This window comes from Alosa alosa, chromosome 7 (genome assembly GCF_017589495.1).
Source record: "Alosa alosa isolate M-15738 ecotype Scorff River chromosome 7, AALO_Geno_1.1, whole genome shotgun sequence".
Classification (NCBI taxonomy): Eukaryota; Metazoa; Chordata; class Actinopteri; order Clupeiformes; family Clupeidae; genus Alosa; species Alosa alosa.
Window position 1 is genome coordinate 28,386,053 of NC_063195.1, and position 21,497 is coordinate 28,407,549.

The following is a 21,497-nucleotide window of genomic DNA, read 5'->3' on the forward strand; positions in this document are numbered from 1 at the left end:
GTCATCCTTTGAATCTTTTGGAGGAATATGTGTGTTGGCAAACTCTTTTCAGTGCTGGATTTCACTGCAAATTTGTCTCTGGGGACATTTTAAGTACTAGACTAGTCAGAAACATCAACCGAAGTTTTGTGCCAGAGTCGACGTAGACGAGACCTCGGTGGTGGCAAAGCAAAGGCAATTACGCTCTGAACGAGCAGCACAGGCGTTGAGCCACCGTGCCAACTCCGACGCGCGACGCGCCCAGTTACGGGCCGTTGGCACGGTTTGTGGGCAACGGCCGTGTTTGCCCATGTCCGTCCAACAAGCAGATCAAACTGATCTGAAGCCCCATTAGCCAGATTACAACAGCTCTCAGGGCAAATGCACAACTCTCTCTCTCTCTCTCTCTCTCTCACACACACACACACACAGGACAGGTTCTCTCTCACACACACGTTTGCACACACATACACAAACAGACACATATACACACAGAAAGTGTCTCTACCACTACCTCTTCCCCTCAGTCTTTAGGGTTCTTCATTCAACCTGTATTTATTTATCTCCATCTCCAAAGCTGTCATAAATGAACTGATCAATGCCATCCTTCCCAGCAATCCCTTCATTGGCCAGCCAATATTCAACCCTCTTCCTCTCATTCCCAGTCTCACTCAGGAGTGGCCTAAAGTTCTGTGTCATAACCAACTATTCCACCACTGCAGTAGCATAATAATGGCATGGTATGGTAAATAGTTTCACTTACTGCAAGCTGAACTTTATCCTCTCTCTCTCTCTCTCTCTCTCTCTCTCTCTCTCTTTCTGTTTCTCTCCTTTCACTTTCTCAGGCGCCTCAGGTGCTGGAGTGGAGCGCCCCCTTCCTGTGCGTGCCGCCGGGGGGGTTCCTGCTTGTGAATGAGGCACCTGCTGAAACCTGGCCTACTTTTCAGTGCCTCCACCCCGCCAAAAAAGCCACGAGCAAAGTCAAGCTGGAGGAGGCAGAAGAGGAGGAGGAGGAGGAGGAGAGAGAGAGAGAGAGAGAGAGAGAGAGAGGAGGTAATAAACGGAGGGAGGGATAGAAATAGCTCACAATTAAAAAAATGAGAGAGCAATGGAGAGGGAGAAAGAGGTGAAGAAACAGACTAAAAAAGAATGGGACAAATAAAGAGTGTTGGGGGTGAAGACAAATAGGGCAGTATCTGGACACAGGCTTAATATATCTTCATCGCCAGGAGGGGGGTGGGAAGGGGTTAGCCTGCCTGGCCGGTCAGCAGCTCACGTAATGAATGCTGAGGCGGTCAACTAAGCACAAAGCTGAAAATACAAAAATGAGTTAATCAAACATACTCAGGCCAGTGACCCATAAGACCCTCAACCTCAACCTTGTACTGTATCCATCATGGATGGATCCCATCGCTTCCCAGACTGCAAACATAGTTGAAACTATACTGGGGGATTATCTTACATTTGTTCAATTAGCAGACGCTTTTATACAAAGCAACTTACATATGTCAATTATATTACAAGGGTCAGTGTCCCCAGCGCAACTCAGGGTTAAGCGCCTTACTCAAAAGCACAATGGTCAAGTCAACTGAACTGGGAGATAGACATTATCTGCCGATATGAAGCGACTGTGTGGACATCTATGTAAAGCAAAGATATCTACCATGGAGAGTGACAGTGGTGGAGTGAGTTCAGTTGATCATGCTGTCGTGTGTGATATGTGTAGACTCATTGGCCCTCGTTTTGCTGGTGACTGGGGTGGGTCGGTTGTGGAGCGCAGTCTTGGAGCTGAATTTGGTTAAGGGGTAAAAAGAGTGCTTTGGAATTCTTCTCTGGAGGATTGCTCAACACACACACACTTTTCTCTCCCCAGACCTCCGGCTGTGTTTGTTGGTGGACACACTTCTCATCCCTCTTCCTCTCGTTTTAAGCGGAGATCCCTAGGCGACCCTCTCCTCCTCCTCCTCCTCCTCCCTCTCTTCTCTTAATGTGCCCAGTGTGCTATCGACGGTAATGGCCCTCCCAACCTTCTAGCCTCATTTTACAAGCTTGTAAATTGGAGGCTAAGCACTTCAGGCACCTGTAGCTTGTGACTAGTGTGTGTGTGTGTGTGTGTGTGTGTGTGTGTGTGTGTGTGTGTGTGTGTGTGTGTGTGTGGATTATGCTTGTAATGAAGGTTAGGATGTCTTATTTAAAGCAGTAGGGTTGCAAATGGGTAGTGCAGACCTGTCCCCCAGGCACTGTGTCTAGTTTATCCATTTAATCTGGATGGTTTGGAAACAAGGTAAATAAATGACCACGACTGCATGCTGTGGCCATATGGCAAAAATGTACGTACCTTTGCTTTGGTATTTTTCTGGATCATATGGTATCAGAGGTGGGATGGCTTGCCATGGGCCTTCAGCGACCTGTCCGTTGTTAAACATAAGGGACCCTCAGGATATGTTGACCCCTGTGTAAAACTGAACGCTGCCCTGTGTAAGATTGATTGACCACTGTGGAAGGGACCCCGGAGATGGGAGAAACACATCCAAACACACACACACACACACACGGGGTACTCGGAGATGGGAGAAACACATCCAAACACACACACACACACACACACACACACACACACACACACACACACACATATGGGGCACTCGGAGATGGGAGAAACACATCCACACACACACACACACACACACACACACACACACACACACACACACACACACACACACACACATATGGGGCACTCGGAGATGGGAGAAAATATATGGTGGGGAGAGGATTGTGAACCTCCTTGTTTTACATTCAACTGCTTGGTTTCAGAAGGAACATAATGCTGTCTCTCTGTCATATCTGTCTCTCCCCTGTTCCTGTCTCCCCCCCCCCCTCCATGCCCGTCTGTGTACTTCAATCCCCTCTTTCTTTCTTTCTTTCTTTCTTCCTCTTTCTGTCTCACTGCAGCTCTTCCAAGGACGGTGTAAAAATAAGACGGCGGGGGCAGGCGGCCGGGCGGGTGTGTGTGTGGGCGGGCGAGAGAGTGGCCTCCCCTGATGGGTGTGGCAGACCTGCGCAGCATGGACGGTGCTCCAGAGGATGACACAGTTCTCCGAGCGGAGCGGAGCAAGGTGGCGGCCCAGATTGGAGCGCTCCTTCTGCAGACCGCGTTCTTCTTCACCTCCGCACTTTTTTGAGGAAGAGCAGAAAGGCACCGTTTTACTGGGGCCAGGGATGTACGTGTGCAGGGAAGAGGAACATGAGCAGTGAACTCCAATGAAATAAAGGGATGGCAAGATAACGCCATGCTGGGTAATGAATGAAAGAATTATTATGGCACTCCATTCAAATTCAGGTTCAGTGTTACCTATATAAGTTATTACTGGTAGGATTTTATTATGATCGCCACTAGGGCTAGCACATTTGATTCATTTGTAATGTAGCGTCACCTAGTGACACAAGTGAATGCAAAAACATGGCGCTTCATTTGCTAATAACTTGTGATGAGATAGTGCATGTCACACTAAATCTGACATGTAGATCACAATGACACCATGACAACCTTTGGGTGTATGCCAAGTGTCATAAAAGTATGTCCTTAGTGGGCGTTGCAATTTTTACATTTCTGTATCTCAAGGGCCGCTTAAAGGAGAAACCATCACCATTTTTACATGGATCTTGATTGCACAAACTTTGAATTTAAACGTTTTTTTCACAGCTAATGAGTAGAAAATGCATTGTTTTGTCACGTAAGGACCCTGTTAATGTTGCATAGACCTTTTAATTACATTTTGAGTCTGCTAAGAGGCAAAAAGGCATGTTTAGATGATGCCCCCAGACCTAGCCTTGTTGCTCACTGGGAGCAGGTGATACCTGTTTATTTGACTTCTTGATGTATGTCAGTGCATTAACGGGGGTTGAGCAAAAAATATATGATGCGGAGCCAAGCTCACCCTTCATCTGCCTGCTTAATAGCATATGGGTCATCTTTCCTTGCCAGATACACTTGTGAAATGTATGTAAAACTGCATTGCTGTGGTCTTTCATCACTAGTAAAAATGACCCCCAGTCACACTTTGTGTTGTTTTCACTATGATACCTTGCAAACAACAACAACACCAACAACAACAACACATTGCATTCCTATAGCTCTTTCTCAAGGCACCCAGAGCACAAATTGCTTTCTGCTTAGAGCAGCCGAAGTTTGCCAGGTCCTACATCTAAGCAGACAGGGTAGTTGGGAGTCACTTATTGCTGCCGGCGGTAGGGGACCAGGAGGATCTTGTGCCCAGGGACGCTTGATTTCATAATCCATCCACGGACACATGCACACACCGGCACACTATGGTATGTATCTAGATGTATCACAAAGCAGTGTGTAATATAAGCACTGCATAATGGCAGAAGTATAATGCGGATACAGACGTGCATTTGGGTGTCACTAAAGAATACGTTTGTGATCTTGTAGAGAAAATGAGGATGAGTGTGGCTTTAGAACACATATGTTCTTGATCAAAATTTGAATGTCTTGTTAAATTTACGTGTTTACAGTACATGTTTACCTGAGCAAGAATTAGAGTTTCAACATTGTAAGACGCGAGAAATTATATATATAGCCTCGGAAACATAGAGACGTCTGGCTATATCCTCACTTGAAAGAGCTTGTGTGGACAAATAGGGTGAAGAGTTAAATGGCAATGATATTATTACATACTCATTAATCTGACTCCATTTGATTAATAATTTGTATCACCAATCAATTACCAAGTAACTAGTTTATCAGCTATGGAGGAGAATGGCATGGCACACTACAAGAATTAAAGTTATCCGATTGGTAGGCAAATGAACAATTTATTAGGCAATAAGCCTCAAGGTAAATGTAACCAATATCACTTCAGTTGGATGTACAAGTAAACTCACATGGTCTACTGTAACAATGTAACAACCAAAGGAACAAAGGAAGCTTATCAAAACACAGAGATAAACTTAACCAGTTAACAAGTTATGAATTTACAGATACACCAGATAAAACAATACAAATCCAAAAATACAGGAAAGGGAGAGAGAGAGAGAGAGAGAAAGACAAAGGGAGACAGAGAGAGAAAGAGGGGAGAGGGGAAAGGAAAGACAAAGGGAGACAAAGAGATGAACCTGAGGGGTTTACCTACCAGGGGGAAAGGAAGAGTCTGAGAGAGAGGCAAAAGACCAAGCCTTTGCCTGTGAACCCAAGGGCCTTTGATCTAAGAGGATCTTGAGTGGAGATGACTGTACTGCTGGATTGCTGAAAGTGTGTGTTTCCCCAGGATCATCCAGGACCAAAGCTTTTGGGGAACACACACATTCAGACTCTTGGGCCTTGAAACCCCCTGACCCTTAAATAAACATCAGAGCCTTTGTTGTCCAAGCCACAAGGGGTGGATGGGTGTGGCCCAGGTGGATATCATAACTTTGTTGTCTACAGGTGGTTTAATTCTTAATCTAATCTACAACTATGCACAGATACATTCAATTGTAATGAAACCATGATCAGACTGTTGCCCACATTACAAGTATTAATTCAAGACCAAACATGAATGTATTATTCACAACACATATTTAGAGAGCAATACTGTATGATAATGAGGTTGGCCTATCTCATCATAAGACATCAAGTAGGCCCAGGACTGGTAGAGGGGCCAGAACAATGAGCAAATGGTCACTTTAAGCATGAGCAGGTGTTGGGAATCTTTGGCCATGGCAAACTAAGACAATACAGGTCAAACACAGATATCCACACATGTAGAAATGCAAAAGGTTTGAGCAAAAGACAGGCCTTACAACATTGAGCGACCAAAGGAAGAGCATGTAAGACTTCTGGTTCACAAGGAGTTGCAGGAGAAGTCAATGTAATTTTTTTATTTAGAAGAGTGTCTTAAAATAAGTCAAGCAATATTTGTGAATGAAACTACTATATTTTTAGGCTACACTGGTGACAAATTCCAGTTTGTATAAAATTGACAACCAATTGACTTACTGATATGAGCAACAACATGACATTAATGAATGTACATCTTAAGCCATGTTTAATTAATATATGACACCATCATCTAATATTAAGTGTTGGCATAAAGGGTGATTATCCGGCATGAGTTCAAGACTTCACATTAAACATGCCTTATGATGAACTTCATTACTGCCCGCATTACATAACAAACCGCACTGAGAGGTCACAGTGTCACCAGTGATGTCGGCTTCATGTCCATGAATTGTGTTAATGGCACAGTGTGTACTGTACTGTGTCTGTCTAAGTCATGTCCTTCAAATGCTTCTGCGCATCTATTCCCAGAGCCTGGACCTAAACTGCCGCAGGTTTGCCATGTCTGTCAGAATGGTCTACATGTATATTATATCATAGGAGTGTGGCACGATAGTATTACTTACTGTAAACATGTGCATTGTGGAGAAGAAAAAAAAAGAGTTGATTCATTAAAGTGTTGGACAAGTCTGAAATCAAATGTGTGGGCCAATTTGAAATACAGTGTAACCCAACCCCTAAACTAGATATTAGATCTATTAAATATGCACAAGTATTTAAAGTCACCCAGGTTTGAATTTCTCCTTGGGGATCAATAAAGTATCTATCTATCTATCTATCTAGGTTTCTACCCAATGTTATTCTCCTATGAAGTCCTATAGGTTGATCAGTAATAACATCTCCAGTATGCACACACTGTGTTTCTGCTGTATTCTACCTCTTAGGGAAACAGGAGCACACACAGCAGCAGCAGCAGCAGCAGCAGGGCAGGAAACAGCATTCCCACTGCTGCTGTGTGTGTGTGTGCGTGTGTGTGTGTGTGTGTGCGTGTGCGTGTGTGCAGGAGTTACCTCGGCTGAACCCTCTCCCAGTATAGGATGCATCGGCTGGCCTAGCAGCCCGTGCAGGCTGGTTGTGTCAGCACGCTTACATAAGTGCTGCCTATAGGGGACATGACACTTGACATCTAATGGCTGTCATATTGACTGCTGGGCGTCATCTGAGCTAGGGGAGAGAGCAACTGGAATCACTCATTTAAAAAGTCAAAAAGACTTATAGACCCTTTCAACAATAAAAACAAAAACAATGCTTGAACGTTCTATTTGGGCCCCAATCTACTTCCTCTGCATTAAGATAACATATGGAATGTTAAAAAGGAAGTCTTATGGGGCCAACTATGATGCTGATAATGGAACTCTCTTGAAAGGGTCCATACACTTATACACACACACACACACACACAAGTACACTCGGAGCAATGACTCCTGTATGTAGATATGCTGTATGTGTATGACTACAGATTATTGTGGCTATGCCACCTGTCTTCTGCCCACCTGTCTGTCTGTGTGAATGTAGAGGCGCACTGGCATTCATTCCATTCCGTGTTCTGTTCAATTGTTCCCTTTGACTGCATTGTTCTATTGTTATTTCTCTCAGTTATCTTTCAATGCTTTCATTCATTCATTCATTCATTCATTCATTCAATCATTCATTCATTCATTCTCTACAGCTCCCTTTCATTCTGGTGGATACATTTTAGATGGGAAAGTGGTGGATTTCTACCTTTCTCTCCCTCTCCCTCTCTCTCTCTCTCTTTCTATCTCTCCATCTACGTAACATCTGCAAGGCCAACAGCTCAGAGCAAAGGCAACCATGTGTGTCTCTCCCATCAGAACTCTCTCTCTCTCTCTCTCTCTGCAGTCTGACCATTTTTTCCTGGAATTGGTTGTGATGCCCTCCATTTCTTTTCATTCTTGCCATCCCTCCCTCCCTCTGTCTCTCTCTCTCCTCTCTCTCTGCTGGGTGAGTGGGCAGTGGGGGGAATCAATATGTTTTCAATTTGCAGCAGCTGCTTGCTCCCCCGCATCCTAATTAGGTGACGTCGTCGGCCCCTTTAACTTTGGGGAGGAGGAGCGAGCGAAGGATGGAGAGATGGACCCCCCCCAAAAAAAGGACACAAAAGCAGATTCAGACCAAGACAGAGAGGGCAGGAGACGTGGTGGTGTTGGTGAAATCAAGTCCCTATGCAGCCAGCAGAGAGGAAATGTGCATTCCAAACATCTTACAGAAATGGCAAAAAATATCACCAACTGTTAACATCATGTTATTCTAGCACAGAATGCATCCTCTCTCTTGCCATCTGTAATAGGAACTTAACTATTTCCTCTTTTTTTAGCAGTAGCTTATATACATATCTGTTATGCTTTACTGTGATGATCAAGCTCAGGGAACAACCTTACACACTCTTACACTTAGATCTGAGGATGCTACCACCTAATCTGTGGGAGGGCAACGGAACAGAGTTCCTCAGCGCTGCAACATCAGTGGACGTTTGGCCCCTCGCTTCACCAGCACGCAGGGACAGCCAGAGGAGCACGCAGATGTGGTGACTGCTCAGTTTCCATGGCAACAGCCTCTCCTCCCGCACCCCCGCCCCCTTCCTCCTCGGCTCTGTGTAGGTCCGCTGTGAGACCAGCTAATGGAACCCTGTTCTTGAGTGTGTCTGGCCTGCAACATTGCATTTGAGATGTGTGTGTCTGTGTGTTTCCCAGTGGGGTGTGTTAATCAAGCACCATCCTGCCACTGTGGTGTTATGGGCATTCTCAATACTCACCTAATGTGTTAAAGGTTACGCTCACTACACTCTTTCATGGCAGCATGCATGTGCGTCTGCATGCGTTTGCAAGTGCTCACCCTTGTATGTGAACACAAGCACGTGTGCATAAGTGTGAAAGTGTATGTGCGTGTAGGGCACATAATGTGCCCTACGCCGCTACACTTGAACTGTGTTCAAGTCTCAAGTAAGAGGTGAATTGAATTTATTCTTTAGTAGCCAATCTTTCTGGATCTCTTGCCCACAAATGAGATGCAATGCCCAAATTTAAAAATACAGATTGAGGAAATGTGTCAGGGAGGATTAGAAAATGGCATATTGCGTATAGTGCCGATCAGGAAGTCTTTGCATATCCAACATGGCTTCTAGTTGGTACCAAAGTGTTACGACACAAGCCACAAGAGGAAGAAAAGGTACATTTTTTTCCTCCATCAAAAACATTTTTCAATCTTACATAAAGTTCTACAAAACTCGTCATTTTCTTACTTTTACCTACCTATAGGCTACATCGATCATCAGGTCATTTTCTGCCTCATGTTGGAAAGAATTGCACTAATCCAACCCTCTAGGAATCATCTGAAGGCTATACACCATCAAATAATAATAATAATAATAATAATAATAAAGCTTTATTTGTATAGCACCTTTCATACACAGAATGCAGCTCAAAGTGCTTTACATTTGAAGCATGTAACACAATAATAGTCAGTCAGTCATTATCAATCACTTTTCTTTGCTGTTTATGTTATAAAATAAACAAAAGGACATGTGCCTAGAAATTCAAATTGTCACCACCATTTCACTTTTAATATTTATTGGGGTCAATGCCTTGTTGTAGGCTAATGATCTAATCACACCCAGTTGAACACAAAAGTAGCACTTTACCTCACAATTCTCTACCAAATCCAAACTTAGTTTGATGCCCTCTCAATCCAACTTTATCATTTATATTCCATCCATTCCAACAAGTTTCCAAAAATGTTAAATTCTTCGCCTCTCAATTAGTCAGGTCCACCACCATACATTCTCTTGTTATCCTTCTTTCTACCTCAGGGGCCGCTGGAGGGGGGTGAAGTAGGAAGATTCTAAGGGCCCAGCACTGACAGGGGGCACCCAGAGAGCCCCTCCAATAATATTATATATGATCTAACATTATTGTCGGTCATATGGACCAAATTTTTTAGCTCCCTGATATACCTGGTTGTCACTCGCAGTTCACCTCTTCTTAGTTAAGCCTTGATCCCTACAGCGCTTTCTTGGATTGTTGCCGCCACCTCTCCCTGTGCATGAATGGCGAGAGCCGTCGCGAGCGCGCTGCTCTGTATGCTACGAGTGCTCCGTCTACCTCCTCAGTTTATTGAACTATTTTTAAACCAGCTCCACGCCTAACCTTGACTGGCTGACTGGATAGATTGAGAGATGGAGATGACAAGGGAGGGGAGGGAGGGATGGAATAGATGAGACTGAGAGGATGACTGATGGCTGCAACCGAGTGTGTGTGTGTGTGTGTGTGAGAGTGTGTGTGTGTGTGTGTGGGGGCTGAGTAAATGGCTAAGTGAATGGCTGGGATGAAGAGACCCTGAGGGAATGGTGGTGGTGTGTGTGTGTGTGTTTTGGAAGGGTGGTCAGGTGATGTATGGAAGAGGCAGCAAGATGAAGTCACAGCTGAGTGGAAACAGCTCGTCACGACACGTTGCACACACCACAGACGAGCAGGTGCAAACACAAGGTTGCTGGTTACGCGAACCTGCGTCGTGCGTGCTTAGGATTTCAAAGGGGCGCCCTTATTTGGCAATTTATTTTCAGGGCCAGTAAGAACGTCTCCCTCCATGCTTCATAAGCCTGCGTCAGGGTCCACAAAGCTGTTCCCAGAGCCGCGTTCAACAAATCTCCTCTGCCGTGGCTGGCCCAAGCTTTCAGAGCCCTCATGTGGGCAAACATAGCAATGGCATTGTCTGAATCGCTGCAGCCTCCAGGCCAGATTCTTCTCCGCTTACGTTGACATTAATTTGTCTCTACAAAAAATGTAAATGAGCCCATTCCTTTCACTGCTTCATCTGACTCTGTACAAACGGGTGATACAGCAAGACATTTGTAAGAATTACTTCTATTGTTAAAGACTGCAGGGATCAATTCACATATTTCATATACTGTTTATCATGTTGCCTTGGGTGCTCACTGGCAAACTTAAGTCACATTAAAATGAAGAGAGCGGGACAAAACTGTGGGCTTTGCAACATCACTCCATCTTTAATGGGTCTCAACACTTGATGACACATGTGCTCAAGCCACTCCAATGAGATGCGGGTTAGGGCCTGGACAGCACCGACCCGTTTGGTCTTGGGTTTGGCTTCCATCTCCCGTTCTTCAGTTCTCCTCATCTAGAAATGGAGGGGAGGGAGGGAGAGATGTTTAAGGGCCGTTCACAATTAGAACTATTAACTATAAGGGCCGGTAACTATAAAGATAACTAACTATAATGATGTCCACATTGACCGACGATAAGGAAATTCTCTCCTCATGTTAATGCATGTGATGTGTGAAGTGAAGTCTAAATTTTGTTGGATTCTGATATACTGTCAGTTTTTTTTTTTTTTTTTACTGTTCTCAAAATTGCTCTGAAAGTAATCCCTGACTGTTCTTCCTGTCGTTATCCTTATAGTCTATGTATGGGACATTGGCATTCATATTAGCTAAAGCGACATTTATTTGCCGTTATCATTACAGTTTTGAGTGAATGGCCCTTTAACACCACTAAAACAGTAACTGATACTACTTTAAAGGAAAAATCCGGCGAGTTCTCACATAGATCTCCGCTTCTCGAGATCACCGAGTACTGTCGGTACGAAAAAAAATAAAACAATCATGGAGCTCACGGACAACCGACTGTTTCCGTTTTTGTACTGACCGAACTCGGTGACCTCTAGGTGAAAACTCGCCGGATTTCTCCTTTAAAGCTACACTCTGAAACACTACTATAGTATTTGTAACTTTTTTACCTTTTGGGGTATGGAAAAAGCTCATGCTTGTTATTAAACAAACGGCTGACACTTCCATGTCAATGCACTGTTAACGCCTCACTTAATCAACACTATAACAACATTTGAAATCCTAAAAGACAAGAGGAAGGCCGAGAGATTGATGTGGGGGATGTGTTGGGTTCAGATAAGGACTCCCAACCAGGCCTGGATAAATAAGCGATGCCGCCTTTGCCCTGACAGGGAAGCTACACTGGGTGCGTTACTGAAGTGTTCCGTTTCGCGACGCGTAAAAAACATTTAAGAACGTCTTTCGAACGTCCGCGCGGCTATCACATCTGCTGCCTTTGCCCTGAGGCTTTCATTCGCACCTCTGATTACAAGGGGTGGAGGAAAAAAAACAAACAAACAAAAAACAAAAAAAAAACAGCACGGGCGCCTCATCTCACCTTCGTCCTCCTCGTCCTCTTCATCTTCCTCCTCATCCTCATCTTCGTCGGAGCTGAAGGTGCCGTCTGGCAGGCTGTAGATGCGGATAACTTGCTGCGAAGACACACACAGGTGTGGAACACAACTCATTAACAACACAATGCTTATGTCAACAGTTTCACATACACCAAGAATAAATCAATTGGGTGAGTGGTAAAGGTTCAACATCGAGGCCAACACCAGTACAGAGAACAAATTAAACGCATCAAGAGTTATACACCAATTTGATGGTCAATGTATTGCAATAAACACAACTAATGGTCAATCAATGTATAACAGTAATGCTAATGAGACAAATACATTAAATCAACCTTCATAACTTACTTCCATAAGTAAGTAATTACTTCCTAACTGATCATGGAAAAAAAAAAAAAAAGAGAGCTTTTGCTTCCCATTCTGAGGCAGTGTGTGTGTGTGTGTGTGTGTGTGTGTGTGTGTGTGTGTTCTGTGGACTCACCTTGTTGGGGTCCTTGAGGATGAGGTACTTGCCCTCGTCCAGCTTGCGGCAGATGTCAATGACGCAGCGGAGGATGCCCCAGGCGTTCTCCATGCTCAGGTTGATCTGGCTGGCAAACTCGTTGGGCTTGAACTGCTGAGTGCCCAGGATGACGTGGCGCGCCGAGTCCTTCACGTGGTAGCGGGACACGTACCTGGAGACCAGAGGAGGAGGATGATGGGATGTCGTTATGGTTACGAGACAAACCATCTGAACTAAAACTAGTTACTAGATGTAATGGTGTGTATATTGGGGGTCAGTAGTTTAAGATATAATCTACAAGCTAAACATTGTTTACACTCTACACTGTTACACGTGAACTGAACATATGAAAGATATGGACTAGGCTATTTCTGTTTGTTATGCACTTCACCGAAATGTGCTGTAGGCCTAGGCTACATTTTGCACATGTGCATATTTCTCAACATGAAGCGTTCCTTATTTTCAACTGAACTCAAAGACAGCCTATGAATAAAGGCTATATTGACTATTTTGTTTATTTGTTATGCCATTTATGTGTGTACATTTTGTGAATGAATTTCTGCTGTAGCATTAATTTCAGTTGATATCAATTATATTTCTGAAGAATACATTGCGTTGCCTCAGGCCCGCTGCACATCTTTTGAAATTTGATTTGAAACAATTAAATACCTCTTATAGTTAATAAAGCTCATAAAGTAACTTTCTTTGCTTTCATTTGATCCCCAATCAAGAAACATGGGTAAGAATTGTTTTACATTGTTAATATGGACTTCTCAGAAATGCAAAATAACACATTTTAATCATGTGATAAAATATGCAATTAGTCACGATTAACTATAGAAATTCAGCGATTAATCATTTGACAGCCCTAAGTACATAAACATACATTTTAGTGTGTGTGTGTGTAACGGTATGATACATGAGGATCCATTTTAATGTGTGCGAGTGTGCCTGTGCTTGTGTGTGTGTGTGTGTAACGGTATGATACATGAGGATCCATTTTAATGTGTGCGAAAGTGTGCCTGTGCTTGTGTGTGTGTGTGTGTGTGTGTGTGTGTGTGTGTGTGTGTGTGTGTGTGTGTGTGTGTAACGGTATGATACATGAGGATCCATTTTAATGTGTGCGAGTGTGCCTGTGCTTGTGTGTGTGTGTGTAGCGGTATGATACATGAGGATCCATTTTAATGTGTGCGAGTGTGCCTGTGCTTGTGTGTGTGTGTGTAACGGTATGATACATGAGGATCCATTTTAATGTGTGCGAGTGTGCCTGTGCTTGTGTGTGTGTGTGTAGCGGTATGATACATGAGGATCCATTTTAATGTGTGCGAGTGTGCCTGTGCTTGTGTGTGTGTGTGTAACGGTATGATACATGAGGATCCATTTTAATGTGTGCGAGTGTGCCTGTGCTTGTGTGTGTGTGTGTAGCGGTATGATACATGAGGATCCATTTTAATGTGTGCGAGTGTGCCTGTGCTTGTGTGTGTGTGTGTAACGGTATGATACATGAGGATCCATTTTAATGTGTGCGAGTGTGCCTGTGCTTGTGTGTGTGTGTGTAACGGTATGATACATGAGGATCCATTTTAATGTGTGCGAGTGTGCCTGTGCTTGTGTGTGTGTGTGTAGCGGTATGATACATGAGGATCCATTTTAATGTGTGCGAGTGTGCCTGTGCTTGTGTGTGTGTGTGTAGCGGTATGATACATGAGGATCCATTTTAATGTGTGCGAGTGTGCCTGTGCTTGTGTGTGTGTGTGTAACGGTATGATACATGAGGATCCATTTTAATGTGTGCGAGTGTGCCTGTGCTTGTGTGTGTGTGTGTGTAACGGTATGATACATGAGGATCCATTTTAATGTGTGCGAGTGTGCCTGTGCTTGTGTGTGTGTGTGTGTGTGTGTGTGTGTGTAACGGTATGATACATGAGGATCCATTTTAATGTGTGCGAGTGTGCCTGTGCTTGTGTGTGTGTGTGTGTGTGTGTGTGTGTGTGTGTAACGGTATGATACATGAGGATCCATTTTAATGTGTGCGAGTGTGCCTGTGCTTGTGTGTGTGTGTGTGTGTGTGTAACGGTATGATACATGAGGATCCATTTTAATGTGTGCGAAAGTGTGCCTGTGCTTGTGTGTGTGTGTGTAGCGGTATGATACATGAGGATCCATTTTAATGTGTGCGAGTGTGCCTGTGCTTGTGTGTGTGTGTGTAACGGTATGATACATGAGGATCCATTTTAATGTGTGCGAGTGTGCCTGTGCTTGTGTGTGTGTGTGTGTAACGGTATGATACATGAGGATCCATTTTAATGTGTGCGAAAGTGTGCCTGTGCTTGTGTGTGTGTGTGTAACGGTATGATACATGAGGATCCATTTTAATGTGTGCGAGTGTGCCTGTGCTTGTGTGTGTGTGTGTAACGGTATGATACATGAGGATCCATTTTAATGTGTGCGAGTGTGCCTGTGCTTGTGTGTGTGTGTGTAACGGTATGATACATGAGGATCCATTTTAATGTGTGCGAAAGTGTGCCTGTGCTTGTGTGTGTGTGTGTAACGGTATGATACATGAGGATCCATTTTAAGTGGTTTAAGATCTAGAGTGCTTGGTTTAGTGGGTGGTTTAAGATCTAGAGTGCTTTACCTGTAGGCCACAGAGGCCACTTCATTCTTGTCCATGTCCTCCTCCACGAAGGGGTTGGGATTGGGGAACTTGTGCCTCTCTCCTCCCTGACAGAAAAGTGCAGAAATGTGGCAGTTTCAGTTTCATTACTTAATGCTGCCCTGGATAGGGTGCTCACACTCAAGTCAGACCAATGATGACAGTTGACAACTGCTTCAATAAATAAATAAATAAATAAATAAATAAATGAATAAATAAAATAAAATAAAAAATACAAAATAAAAAAAAATCAGTCATTCAAGTCAGCATCTTGAGGTACAATTTGGTTAATAGATCCCTAAAGAAGGTTTGTTTTGTTGGTGGAGCACTGTTCCGCCTCTAATTGGTCTAACATAATTCTTGCTAATAAGCTCCGGGCTGCAAAACCAAATTTCTCCAGGGGGGAAGACACCCCACCCCACCAGAGCAGAGCAGAGTCTCATTAAGGGAACCAGCAGGTCTGGGCCTCCGCTGCGCTAGCGTACCATCTTGAGGCACTGCTGGCTGAAGTTATGGTTGATGTAGGTGGCCTCCATGGCCAGGTTGCGTGGCGAGTTGAAGGAGTTGCCCTCATCCTGCGGTGGCTCGTTGGCCGTCTCACTCACGGTCAGCAGATCTGTAGGGGAGGTGGTGAGGGAAGAGAGGAAGCTTTTCTGTTAGCCACCAAAATATCATTTACAAGGGGCTGAAGATCCATCCATCCATCTCACTGTGGGGTTTTAATCTCATTCATTGAAAACAAAACAAAACAATACAATCAAAAAAAAAACAAACAATATTAACTAGGGCTGGCTCACCAAAGTCAGAGTTGTCTCTCTTGTCGAAGAACAACTTGTTCCCCACTCGCTGCACGATGATGTCCCAAGAGTTGACTGAGCGCGTGCAACACATCAGGGTGGCCAGGATGGCATCGGTGGCAAACACATTGCCCTGGGTCTTGGCCAGCTGAAACAACATGGCACGCACACACACACACACACACACACACACACACACACACACACACACGAGTTATGGTCTTTGTTCAACCATCAGAGATGAGCTACTAATTACTGGACATCGTGCTTTTCCCTTGGTTTTCCCAACTAACGTGAAATGGTTAACCGATGTCATCAAACATCAACACCACACACCTTGCGGATGACCGGGTCGTCAGTGGTGGTGACCGTGTGGAAGATCCTCTTGATGCTCTTCAGCTGTTTCTCATTACGCGTGGTGATGCGGTCAAAGGCCTTGTCGTAGTATTCCAGAGCTCCACAGCACTCGCTAGACAGAAGAGGTCAGAGGTCAAAATATGAAGACAAGAGTGCCTAGAGGACACCTACCTACCCTACAGGTTAAGGCCAACAGATACGGCAAGCGATGCGACGGCAACTTATGTCAGGAGACACGACATACTGTAATGGAATCTATTGAAGTGAACGGGGCACACACACAGACATCGACATATGAACTCTTTCTTACTAAAATGATCCCTTTTCTCCTTCCAAATATCCTTGATAGGAAGTGTGTGATGGACAGCCTATCTAAAATGTAAAAAAAGGTCACCGTTGCGTCGTGTGTACTGTGTGATACCAACTGATTCGACACAACAGAATTCTACCGTCAAATTCGACCGTCACATTGCCTGACCTTCATGTGGCAGCAGCTGAATTAACTCCTAAAGAGCCTCAGCAGCACCAGTGTGGGCCAGTCAGGTGGCCCTGACCCGGGTGCAACCAAATTATTTCTGGATGGCAGATTTCCTAAGGACAAGCACGGATCACTTGCGTTAGGCAGGGATCACACTGGAAATAACGCAGCGGTAAGTGCAACGCAACGCTCAGACCATAATAAGTTCCATCTCGTTCCTAAGTAACACAAACAGTTTGCCTAAACTGGCATTTGAATACTCTTGCGCGTTGCGCTTTGAAAGTTGAACCAAGTTCAACGCTCAGCTTGATTAACGCTAGCGTTGCGTTAGCGCTGCCACAGTTCCTCTGCCACACCGTAGAGAACAATGTGTGATCCCAGCCTTAAGGACTCAGACATAGCTCCGCAATGCTATCTTCAAGCCAGTGTGTTTTCCACGCATGTCAGTTTGCGCAGTGGACTAGTCATCATAGTTCAGGGTTAAAATAGTTCACAAGAGTTCTGATGCAACATTATTAAACATTATTAAACATTTTAGAGGAATGCACATCCATAGGGAAATCACAACTGATAATTTAGTAGAATGATTTTACCTTGTGTGTTTTATGTTTTCTTTTTATGATGATCTTTACCTTTTGAACTATTATTTGACTATAATGCCCTTCTATGCTTTTATTTGTTATTATTGTTTGATTTTGTTCATGTAAAGCACATTGAATGACCTCTGTGTATGAAATGCGCTATATAAATAAACTTGACCTGACTTGACTTGATGGATGGAAACATTCCAAAAATCACTCCCATCACAAACATTAGCTGCCAATAAGAAATCTTCCTCACACACAACCTTGGGATCAGTGTGTTGAAGGTTCCATGTACTTACATGTCTAGGGGGTCAGCCACCTCCATGTATCTCATTTTCATCAAACGGGGGAAGTCCATCTCCTCCTTGACCTCCCAGTCGCTACGCACCTCTACTGACGAGTCCCTTGGCTTCAGCTGGGCCTTGGCGAAGCGGTGGACGGGACATGGAGACAGCACCGTGTTTAAGAGGGGGATGAGATGGATGAAGGAGCTCCTCTGAGCTTATGTTTACTCCAATCGAAATCAAATTTGAATGGTACAGGGCAAGGGCACACAGACACAAACGCCAGAGGAAAAGGATTCCAATGTTATGACACAAAGAAATAAGTCTGTCTGTCACTCACTCACTCACTCACACACACACACACACACACAGATCAGTGGTAGCAAATCAAATTCAGCTGTTATGACATGCTGCAGGCGGACTTCACACTCTTTGGGTTCACCCAGAGTTCAGAGACTCAAGCTACAGAAACCCCCTGAACGAGCGCTGAGACGGTCTGCTGTTGAGGTTTGAGCAGACGACAGGCTCAGGCCCAGGGGAGGGCGCTGGAAGACGACGCTCACCTGTGACTTCTGGTCCCACTTCTGGCGCACGCCAAACTGCTTCTGGAACTTCTTCTGCAGACGCATGCGGTCCCTGGACGAGGAGAGACAAAGAGTGAGATGACCGAGGAGACTTAGAAGGGGGGCGTCTCCGTTACGATCACGGACAAGTGACCCAACACGAGGACCGGGAGAGGTCATGGTTTCGTGTTGGGGACCTCACCTCTCCTTTTGCTTAGCACTCTTGGGCAGGGTCTGCATGTTGAACTGAGCGACGTTCCTGCGGTCCTTATCTCTGCGCAGATTCCTCTGTAGAGCGCACCAACACCACAAACCATTAGTACCAAAGCAATCAAGGCAGTGTACACAGCACAACACATGCACTGTACTACATAAAGAAAATAGAAGTAGTGTGAATGCACAACTACCTGAAAAGATGTCTGGAGCACCAAAACAAAAACATGACACAGTATTTGACAATAAATATGAACTCTTAAAAGAAAATCTCAACTCTACAACTAGAATGCATATTAACAAACATTGCCACTAACTACATTACTATGTCCATGTGACACATGCTGTGATGTTCTTCATTACCTGAGCAAACCTAAGGCGGTTCCTCTGGTAGGCCGTCTTCTGAGTCTTGGCCGTGTCCACCAGCTGGAAGCTGGTCTCATCCTCCTCATGGAAGTAGGCATACTGGCTGCCCCCTCCAAACTGAGACGAGTACTTATCTGAGCACAAACACGTAATAATCTGAGGTCACTTACTGCAGCGGAGACATCTATACTACAGGAGGATTGCCAACGTTTATAATGATCATCAGTCGTTCATGATACTTACTTGTGTATCTCTTGTCCTGGTAGGTAGCACCGGTCCAGTCAGCAACCTAAAAAGGATGCAACATTTCATGACTTTGTTTAGACATGCAGGCAGAGTTCAAGGAAAAATGAGAAACGTGATTACATGTTTAGAGAGACAATCGGAGGTCCCGACTGCTTCAAGATGCCCTTCCATTGCCGTAATAGTCACTTTCAGCTTGTAATGCTTGCTTTCTTTCCACAAGATGGCCCAAAAATGATTTGTTAAGCAGACACACACACCTCAAGGCTTAGCGGAAGGGACTGAATTATACTAACGTTTCTAGTCTATCAGTTCAGATCACCTAATTAACACAGAAGAGCAATCAAGGAGGAGTAAAACAAACAATTATATCCAGGAGGCAGCAGCAGAACTACAGTTACACCGCACTAATGATCAGCGGGCAACCTGTAGAGAGTCACAAGTTTTAATTACCTTGGTGTCCACATTACTGAAGACCTAACATGGACACTCAATATGTTCTGAAGAAGTCCAGACAACGACTCTACTTCCTTCGTCAGCTAAGGAAATTCAAAGTTTCTACATCCATCATGAAGGCCTTCTACACTTCAGCGGTTGAGAGTGTTCTAACTGGTAGCATCATCACCTGGTATGGGAACTCCACAATTAGAGATTGTAGTACTCTGCAGAGAGTAGTGCTTCAGCTGAACGCATCTATAAGAACTCAACTCCCTGCTCTACAAAATATCTATTCCAGAAGAGTACTCCTAAGAGCCCAAAAGATTCTGAAGCACTCTTCTCATCCTAACAATGGATTATTCCTACCGCTGAAATCAAGAAGACACCTATGTTGTCACAAAGCCAGAACTGAGAGACTCAGGAGAAGTTTTTATCCCCAGGCCATCCGAACTCTTAACTCACACTATACTGACTTTGCACTCATTCACTCCTCAGCACTCATGACCACCCCCCCACACACACACACACACACACCTACAAGACTTTTAGCACTTTTACATCCCTCATCCTATGCTATAGACCTTTTATTTATTTTCTTATTTCATCACACGTCAAAACACACACACCCCCCAATACACAGCACATTGTCTCATGAGGAAGCTTCTCCAACACACATATTGCACACTGCCCTCTCCCCACATACACAGCACACTATCCCATCTCCCCTGTCATCCCCCCCAACACACACACCAAGACCCCTGGCAGTTGGGTTAGCCCCTTGAGCCGTGGATCTGCCCAAGGTTTCTTCCTTGGTAAGGGAGTTTTTCCTTGCCCCTGTTGCTCTTGGGTGCTCCTTGTTGGTGCCCCCCCAAATTCCAATCCTCCCCCACCTTTCTTATGCAGCCCTTGCCACTTAATCTACTAAACACCAGACATAATTTCACTGCATTTCTTACTTCCAGTAACTATATGCATGTGACAATAAACTTCCTTGTATCCTTGTATCTACAAAGGAGAAGTAAAAAGTGAGATGTGCCAGCTTACCTTGCCCAGACGATCTCCTTTGCTGAATGGCTGGTAGGGCATGTCTTTGAACTTATCGGGAACTGCACAGGGACCCCATCCTGAGGGGTTATCCTGGATCACGGGGGCTAGAAACTTGGCCATAGCCTACAGAGGAGAGAAGATGTACAAAGCAGCTCAAGTTCTGCATTGTCGGCCAATCTTATTCTACATCACTAGGGTTGAGTTATAGGTAAAACTTACGGGTAACGTTACATTTAGCTGACGTTACTAATAACTGTGCTAACATTATAACGTTAAATAACTGTGCTGAAGTTGGTACTCAGACTTAGATCAGCACTGCTATCATCAAGCGGATGTGCTTTTCGTGCACCTCAGTTTGCGCAGTGGACTAGTCATCATAGTAGCAACGCTTCATGTTAAATTCTGATCGGTTGACTGAGGTTGTTCTTGTCACTACAATGGCATTTTCACAGACATTAATTCTAAGGAAGCGACCCAAATAACAGTTCACAAAACGGCTAGTTACTACTGAGACATACCGGAAAACGTGAAAGACAACACAGATCAATGGTTAGCATTAAGAGCTAGCTTCTAGACATTGACACTGAAAAGCTAATGTTACTTGAATGGTAGCGTTAGGGTACTAACAGTAACGTTGTACCAAAGTCAATTCACAACTTCACAAAAAGCAGTAACTTTTCTGAACTTCAGTGCATATGTCAAAAACACCGACCATAAAGACTTGAAAACTTGAACAGCTTCCAAGCAGACTATCAGATAGCTATAACCACCAAACGTAGTGTTAGCGGCGTTAGCAGCTGTTTCAGGATAGATGGGTAGGTCGGCTAATGCTAGTGATAAGGTCCCTCGTTTATAAACACACTTACTCCTATTATCAGAAAAATAATCACATGAAACCAACGTGATATATAATACGATCCAAGGGAAATCTA

At 44.3% G+C, this 21,497-nt stretch overlaps 1 protein-coding gene across 1 annotated transcript; it reads right to left on the reverse strand.

The window, feature by feature from the left end:
• Positions 1-10,819: 10,819 nt before the first annotated feature.
• Positions 10,820-21,298, reverse strand: eif3d (eukaryotic translation initiation factor 3, subunit D). Its single transcript, XM_048249037.1, has 14 exons — positions 21,278-21,298; positions 20,563-20,688; positions 19,081-19,126; positions 18,835-18,971; positions 18,461-18,546; positions 18,259-18,331; positions 17,711-17,832; positions 16,329-16,461; positions 15,993-16,140; positions 15,681-15,811; positions 15,178-15,263; positions 12,519-12,747; positions 12,022-12,115; positions 10,820-10,975 (listed from the first exon to the last, which is right to left on the reverse strand). The coding sequence occupies exons 1-14, from the start codon at positions 21,278-21,280 to the stop codon at positions 10,962-10,964; spliced, it is 1,428 nt and encodes a 475-aa protein (XP_048104994.1). The 5' UTR covers positions 21,281-21,298; the 3' UTR covers positions 10,820-10,961.
• Positions 21,299-21,497: the final 199 nt, after the last annotated feature.

Excerpts from the sequence above, each read along its gene's own strand:
- eif3d (XM_048249037.1), bottom strand. Across the intron at positions 18,547-18,834 it reads ACCGCCTTAGGTTTGCTCAG|AGGAATCTGCGCAGAGATAA; the intron begins GTAATGAAGAAC and ends TGCGCTCTACAG. Across the intron at positions 12,748-15,177 it reads GTGGCCTCTGTGGCCTACAG|AACGACATCCCATCATCCTC; the intron begins GTAAAGCACTCT and ends TCTCGTAACCAT.